An 8593-nucleotide genomic window follows, 5' to 3' on the forward strand; every position below is an offset into this window, starting at 1 on the left:
CAAAGTGTGACATCAGTATAAGCAGATCTATATATAATCCTCCTAAATAATGCCGAGTGGCTAATGAAAGTCGATTTCTCGACCCGGCAATGTAGCTTTAAATTAATTGGACATCAAACAAAAATGGCTACCGACTTTTTAGCTGCAGACCCGGGAGCTGGAAGACATCAAAGGTGAAATGTAAAACAGATGTTTATTTATAGATAAATAAGCAACAAACAAAAAGAGCGAGAATTCAGATTAAGCATAACTGATGTGGAAAAATAAATCAAGGACGCAATGATTGTCTTTGATACAATACATTTAGTTAGATTGTAAGGTTGGTGAAGTTTTAGTAATAAATAAATAAATAACTAAAGCTTGTCTTTGAATCGTTACCTCTTAGAGTTAAGTTCTTAATGAAAAGTCAGTGATTCTTAGTGTTAATCTACAACTGGTGCAAGTTTTTGAAGTCAGTAATTTTATGACTTAACCTGTGTCTTCATCACATTTTAATGACATCTTCTCGATAGTAGTTTTTTTTTTTCATTATAGATATTTAAAAATCTAGGCTATTGTTGTTTCCGGTTCAAATTTTTTATTTTCCACGTCCAGTAGAAAAACGACAATAAAAATTGCGGCAGCCATTTAAATGATTAAAGTTTAGTTTCAAGTAAGAGTTTATTTATTTGCGTAGGCCGTAGTTTTGTATAATCAATTTTGTATTATTGGGGATTAATTCTTTTTGCGTATCGTTATATGGGTGTTTAGGAAAAGTTGATACTACTTGAAAATGTATATTTGCTTCAGAATTTTTGCTCAAGGCTACACAAAGGGTTATACCCATCTCTTAATTTTCAGCTGGTAGAATAAAGAGAGAGAACAGGCAGTCACCAGCACCTACCGCCAACTATCTGGCTACTAATATCTGAGCTAATAATGGGATTCGACCATAAATTTTATAGCTCTCACATCCAAAGTGTAAAACAGCTAACTTAGAATGCTTAACTTTTTATATCACTGTTTTCCAGAAAATGTACTCGTTGAACACTGTTATTTAAAAAGTCTCCAAATCTTTTCGTGGTTACTTTGATACACTTTGGACTGACATGGGTGCAAAATCTATATTTCCAACGATAAGTTAAGATACACACAGATCATAGCTGACGGTACAACGTAATAAATATAGTAAATTATCACGTTCTAAACATAACACAGGAGAGGGGGGTCTTCTATTAATCAGCTTCTGCATAATACGAACGGCCCCAAGCGCTAAAATAACATACGAGACGTAGTAGAGGGTGCACAGTGTATCATCAAACATAACGATGATATACGCAGTTTTTCATCAACTACTTGCATAAAGTTGAAATTAGATAGTCATATTGTCAAACACTAGCATCACGTTGAAACGACCTTTCATATTCCAGAGTGTTTACGTTTACATGTTAACTAGATAACCTCGAAATTTCTATAAAATTCCGTTTTTACATAACTACTGCCCATTAGCAAGGCGAACCACTACATTTGAATTATTAAGCGTTTTTAGCAATAACCCCAGTACTCGTCATGGGGTGAATTCAAATTTGCATAGTTAAATTTAGTCATTGCAAAAATTGAATTCAAAACTATTTTTTTTTTAGTTGCTTATCATTTGTTTGGCAGTAGGCCATGTAATACATGGCAATGTAAGAGAGCTGGAGATATTATAATTATCGTCAACCCGTTTCTTGAGATATATTAATATTCAACAATTAATACAGAAACAGAGCTGTTAGATGTTTAAATATATAATAGCTAAATAAAAAAAAATCTTGAAACACAAACGTCAGATAATCTGCTTATGGTAAATTTTCTGTCTGATTTTAAAGCATTCTTTTCTGATTGAATGGATCATGTATTAATATAAACGGGTCATTTATTGCTCTGATGAGTAAATGCAGTATCTTTTTTATTCCTTACAATACTAACTACTTTTTTTATGTTTTAATAATATTGGTTTTCTCTTAAGTTAATGAACATAATTTAAAATCATTAAAAATTAAGCTATAGGTATAAAAAGTTCCTTATTTATGCCATCAGATACAGCTATAGACCTTTGTGAATTTTGAGGTTAATCTTTATAAGAACAATATTCCAGTTCCGGAGCTGCTCTGAATCTACTTCCTTCATCGTAGACCGTACTCTGACCGATGTTAATAAATGCGCAATTTTTGTCCAGCTCAGTACTTTCCATAGTAACATGCTTTTGCTTAAAACGATCAGTCCAATCTCAAACCACAGGCTTTCACAACTCCTTCATTTTACGTGGTTGTCCATTTCCAAGACAACGTCTAAGCACACCAAAGATATAAATGTTTATTGGCAGTTATGTGGTAGAATGAGATTGCTGTGATTCAGCTATCTCTCTTATGATAAGACTTGTTGTTTTTGAGATGTGTCAGGAAACTTATGAGACTTCGTCAAATGTAAATCCTTTTTATTTTTATTTTTTTATTGTACCAGGATATTTTTAGTTGTTATAAAAGCACAAAGCTATATAATGGACTACTTGTGCTGCGTCCACCACGGGGTAACAAAACTCGTGTTTTAAAGATATAAGCCTTCCAAACATACCGCTGTGCCACGGGAAGGGAGGGAGAGCACCAAGAGATGTGTTTGGCTTCATCTGCAATGACATTTACAGATGAAATATTGCTATAGACCTGCTTACTTGGGATATAGAGTTAGGACCTGTCGTAATTCTAAACGATCTGCCTATAGACTTACTTACTGGGGATATTGAGTTAGTACCTGTCGTGCGAAATGTTGTGTAATTTAGTTTTAAATCAATTAATACCTTTGATATACGAATATCCTTTCTTGGAAAGGGCTGTGACACAAATATCCAACCATAAACATGCCCTCCCGTTATTGCATTATTGGATGGTTGCGAATGTGCAGTAAACAAATTATTTTGGCATTAGATACCTAAAACATGAAGCCAGTTTTTGCAAATAATTATATTTTTTTATCCCATTAGTGCATATATATTTCCACAAGTTTAAAACGACATAGAGTTTAAACTTGAAGCTTCAATTATCTATTAACTGATAATTAGCTTTATTTATTTCATATAAATGTCATTTATTATTTTTTATAAATCATTAGCAACTATTATTATCAAGCTGCTTTTGATGTATCAGTAATGTATTCATAATGGTATTTTGTGTAATTGTGTACTGAACCAGTTTCTTTGTGGCTTTAGGTAATAGTTATAAATGAAAGATGCATTTGATTCAAAACTATATAATGAAAATTTAATCCCTAACTACTAGAAATTCGGAATTACACTGCATGTGTATGTTAGCTTTACAAAATATATTATTGTTTTTTTTGGGGGGCTCAGAGAAGCAGCTCGTGACAAAAAGTTTGAAATCAGTCCTCAAGTTTAAGAGCTAAAAACTGTAACAGTATTCGAAAAATTTCTCCATATTACAAGCTTTAATTTTCTAAGTGTGTTTTAAACACAAACAAAGAAAACAATCACAACGGTCTCACAAATTTAACCAAAAATGAGATATAAAAAAATCGATTCGTTTTTCACATCCCTCGACATTTTTTTATTTCCAAAACAGTTCAACCAACATGATTTTATTATCTAATAAAAATACATTTTGTTTTATGCGAGGGATATCACGTTACTTTTTCCATTTAGAAACTTCCATTAGGAAGATGTATTAAACATATACTTTTAGAAAGGAATCATGTAGCTTGCATTTTAAAGTCTCCAAAATGTTTTCTGGAAAGTTCGTATTTAAAACAAGAATCACCTAAAGTATATGCAGCCTATAGAGATAACCTTACTACAGAAATTATTTAAGGTTTTGGTCTCTTTCAGAGTACATAAATTTCGACTATATCAGACCTGTCATATTTTATGACCCATCATATCCCACATGTCCAACAAACGAACATTAGTTATTTTGCGGACCACATGGGGGCAGTCTTGTACGGCAGACTGTGAAATCAACTATATAGGCAGGCGCATAGGAGATTCCCTTCACTGTGAATCTTCTTGACTCCCTGAAACAACTACTCCTTGAGACTGTGGAGACACGTGCTGACCACGAATATGATAGAAGGCAGTTTACTCTGTTGATTAATCAATATTTCTACATTCAACAAGCAAGTAAATCAGGCAAATAATACTTTGGTGTCAACCTGTTGTTACATTATTAAGTGAAGAGTATTTGTTTCGGACTGTTTTATTTATTTTTATAGAAAACATTTCATTTGCTTTTCTCAACTCTGAATCTCGCACCCCACTAGTGATAGATTGGACAGGCTAATTACTGCTGGTGAACTATTGTGTAGTGTAAACCGCTAAGACAAGACTACAGTTGCTTTTCCTCTACACACTCCCGTTATGATCCAGCTTCACGACTGTTAGGACATTCAGCTGAAAACAGTATGACTCATCTGGGACTACTTCATATCGCCGAACGGCAACAATTATCTTGTTGTTTCTTGATTCTAGTCGTTTACATCCTCTTTGTTATTTCAGTGTCAGGTAAGACCAGAGTCCTACTTAAACTGGTAAGAAGAGATCGCACGTTAATTTAGTTTATAACATTACTTGATTAGACATAAGAAACAATTTCTGGTTTGGCTTAGCGAAAACATACGGTTCTGAAATAAAATATCTGATGGCAAAAATCAACACTTGGAAGTACGAAAAATATTAATATATTTAAAATTTATCAAAACGAAGCCCTTGTCTTTTTTTTTATATATGTGATGTATTTAGGATTCTTTTTATGTATTTCATTTACTAAAAATTACCTCCGAAAACAACTTTTATTATTACAAATCCTTTAAATCTGAAAACAACAACAACTTTAGTTAACGTTTGTCCTCTATCTTTTCCATATTGCAGAGGACAATCATTTAACAGCTGTGTACTGATTTTACGGAGAGAATTCGTCGTTTGTACTGTTTTGTACAGTTGCTTGTAAGATGCTTTATCTTCAAATACACATAATTCAAGAAGTCTATAATAAAGTTTTACATTATCTTGTAGTTAAAACAATTCCTTAACTTTTCGTTTTGCCCATTTTTTATATTACTGGCGATAATGTTTGTAATGTTTTTTTCATTTTGTGCTACTTAAACCAAACATTTTATTAACATTTACAACTGTAACGGCATGAATAGAAAAATAAGTTACATTGATTCTAACCCGCAAATATAAATGCCATTGATATAAAAGAACTTTTAACATTTCTGTGGTTTAATATGGATTAGATATAGACTTTAAGGTTATGTCTAAAAGAGAGATAAACATAGTTTTTAGGGCTGTTTACAGCTGCGGCTCAGCAGGAATTAAACGTAACCTGTACGGCGAGGATTACGAAACAATGAACGTAGTTTCTTGGGCTCTATAAAGTTTATACGTGGCCTGTACGATTGTTACTTCACAACTATTAGGCGTAGAATATACAGCTGTAACTCAACAAAGATTAAATTTACTCTGGACAAATTTGGTTTATTAAAGAATAAACGTGATGTATACGACTGAGGCTTATTAAGAATTATATGTAGTCTCTGTAAAGCTGTAAGTTAACATAGATTAAATGTAGGGTGTGAAACTGTGTCAAAAAAGTCTAAGCGTATTATATTTATGGCTTGACAAATCTGTACAACTATGAAGGACTAAACTTGTTTCTACGCCCATGGCATATAATACAAAAACCAAATAAATGTAGTAATGTAACATGTGAGGCTTAAGGATTAAACATAAGGTGTATCACTCTATGCCTTATGGTATTAAACATAGCCCGTAAAGAAAGATTAAACGTTCTTTGTTCGGCTATGGTTTAAAAGGAAATAAATATAGCAGTGTAACTGTAACTTTTAAAATAAGCGTTGTTTGTACAGTTATAGCCAATTAGGTAATAAACTATTTTTTTTATATGCTGCAATTTAACAAGTATTGAACTTACTCTATACGACCATGGGATTAAACGTGAAGAAAAACACGTACTGTGTGCAGCTGTGGTTTAAGAAGGTATAGATCATATCTTGAGGAATTAAGATTCAGTTTCATTTCACAGAAATGGCATTTACTGCTTGCCTTTTACTAGGTAATGCGACTAGCTGTAACACATGCTTTAAAATATATATAATCTAAAGTTTGCATTAGAATGTGTTTACTGCAAAAACTACACGAGGATCAATTACACATTCGCTTCTAATTTTGAACTGATAGACTAGAGGGAAGGCAGTTGGTCAACAGCATCCACCACAGTCTCTTCGGTTACTCTTGTCTGATTGAATAGTGGGATTTGGCTATCCCTCTTATAGCGCACCCATAGCCTTAAAGAGCAAAGGGCGTTTGTGCGCAACGAGATCCGAACCACGAACTATCGGATTCTCATTAATCATTAATGCCACATCCGCCCCTTAGCTACGATTATTCTATGTTTTAAATACTGAGCAAATAACTTCATAACGTAGTTGGGATATTGTTCTCGTAAATAAACACACTAAAATTGCCAACGAAGTTCTAGTGTGTGTGTATCTATCTATCTATGACTTAATGACGAGAACGAGAAGTTTAATGGAAATTAATTTTGATTTTTAGTTTCAATATAATGTTTTGGATATATACTATTTCATAATGACAAATTAATTGCATTTCTTGTTTGCTTGTTGAATTCTTATTTTCATACAGAACATTTGCTAAACATATGATATTCAGTAATTAGCGATTCAGAGTTTAGTTTACAAACTTTAAAACAAATAGACTTAAACGTTGATTTGTTAAGAACACACTGATACTGACAGGTGTATGGAACACAATTAATTATCAGCAAAAATTAGGCTTAGTTTAGATGATTTAGTTTTCTCTAAACCATTATTGGGTAAGTTTAATAGCGTATACAGCACTAACTACCAATCTAAACAGATTCAATTATTTGTCAGTATTGACATGAATTATAATAAAAGTATTTGTTTGTCACTTTAAATAACCTTGTAAGTCTTTTTTAAGGTAGGTTTAATTAAGTAGTCTACAATACCGTAAGCTGCTATTAACGGTATAAGGTATGAGAGGTGAAATCTCAACTTAGTCCATTGTTTTTCTAAGTAACTTGCATAAACAAATTTTGATCTTTTCTCTCTAAGATATTACTACATAGCATAAAATCACTGGTGTTTCATGTCGAAATGGGGGAAATATTAAGTTTTACATGGATACCACTCTAATAAGTCAAAGCACTGCTACAAACTGAATGTACTTCCGAGGGGTCCCTGAAAGTGTTCTGTTTCAAGAATAAATAAAACCAAAATTAAGAGTAACAAATATTTATTTTTTCCTTGATTTTGAAGTTCATATGTCATGTTGTGTTGTAGTCTACAGAGTGCATAATTCTTCTCATGATTCGTGGCATGCACACGATTTACTGACGTCATGACAGTATAAACTGCATTGTTAAGCGTCCCTTATGTGACTTCATTTTAGTGTTTACTGACTGACTGACTGACACACAACACATAATTCTGTATTGTGGTGCGAGAGGCTAAAACAGGCGACTTTTCCGGGCGGCTCCTTCGGCCACCTTTCGGGAAAATTATTTCTAAAGCCATATTATTCTGATGTTCTGTGAAACTTTGCAACAGCAAAAGTTTAACTAATGAAATAAAGTTGGGAATACGTTTTTATTGTACAATATCTAGGTCGTTTTGGATTGACATATATATACTGATGTAAGACTACTTGGTTTTGGTTTCGTATTCCTTATCCCTTATTAACTCTCTTCCAATCTTCGTATACTTTTTAATCTCCTTTACTTGTAGCATTATGCCAGAATAAACTCATTTCCTGCTTTAACTCGAATGTTGTTATTGAGGTCATGTTGTTATTGAGGTCATGCTGTAATCCAAATTTATGATTATAGAAAATAATTCTTCCACAGTTAGAATTTAAGTTTTCGTGATAAAGTACTTGGTGAGCGTGATATATTTAAGATATATTATGGAATGACGTGTGAACTATGCTACTGGCTTTAAATATATACATATAACGAGTGGTAAAAGGTAGTTCAAGATGAGAACATAAAATGAATATATATATATATATATTACTTGCAATAAAATTGTATGAAATATCCAATTGAACTTCATCTACTGACATTTAATAATAATAATAATAACAGCAGTAATAATAATACACATAATGGCACAATAAAGATCACTGAAATAATAAAAAAAAACTTTAATATGTCTAATATTTACATACAAGGACTGAGTGTGGTCTAGATGTCAGTGTAACCGGACTATGAACTCGAAAGTTCCTGATTCTCGTGCCGTTCCCTCAAAACTTGCTCTGCACTGAGGGGCTGGGGATGCGCTATAAGAGTGACGATTAAATCCCCAATATTCTGTCAGAGGAAACTAGTCCAAGAGTTGCTGGTGTGTGTGTGCTGTTGATTTAACAACCTGTTTTTTTCTAGTCTGTCCGGACAAAATTATCTACACATAAGGCTTGCTGCAGTTTCTCTGGAAAATTCAAATAACTTGTTTGTTTGCTTTGAATTTCGCGCAAAGCTGCACGAGGGCTATCTGCACTAGC

General features: G+C 32.9%; 1 protein-coding gene across 1 annotated transcript in view; it reads left to right on the forward strand.

Annotated features, from left to right (window-relative positions):
- The first annotated feature begins 4023 nt into the window (after positions 1 to 4023).
- LOC106467328 (titin-like) overlaps positions 4024 to 8593 on the forward strand; it is a 125409-nt gene continuing 120839 nt past the window's right edge. The window contains exon 1 of the mRNA XM_022396170.1: positions 4024 to 4531. Coding sequence (XP_022251878.1) covers positions 4432 to 4531 — 100 coding nt within the window. The 5' untranslated portion in view covers positions 4024 to 4431. The remainder of the gene's footprint in view (positions 4532 to 8593) is intronic.

The sequence above is a fragment of the Limulus polyphemus genome, unplaced genomic scaffold (assembly GCF_000517525.1).
Source record: "Limulus polyphemus unplaced genomic scaffold, Limulus_polyphemus-2.1.2 Scaffold79, whole genome shotgun sequence".
NCBI lineage: Eukaryota > Metazoa > Arthropoda > Merostomata > Xiphosura > Limulidae > Limulus > Limulus polyphemus.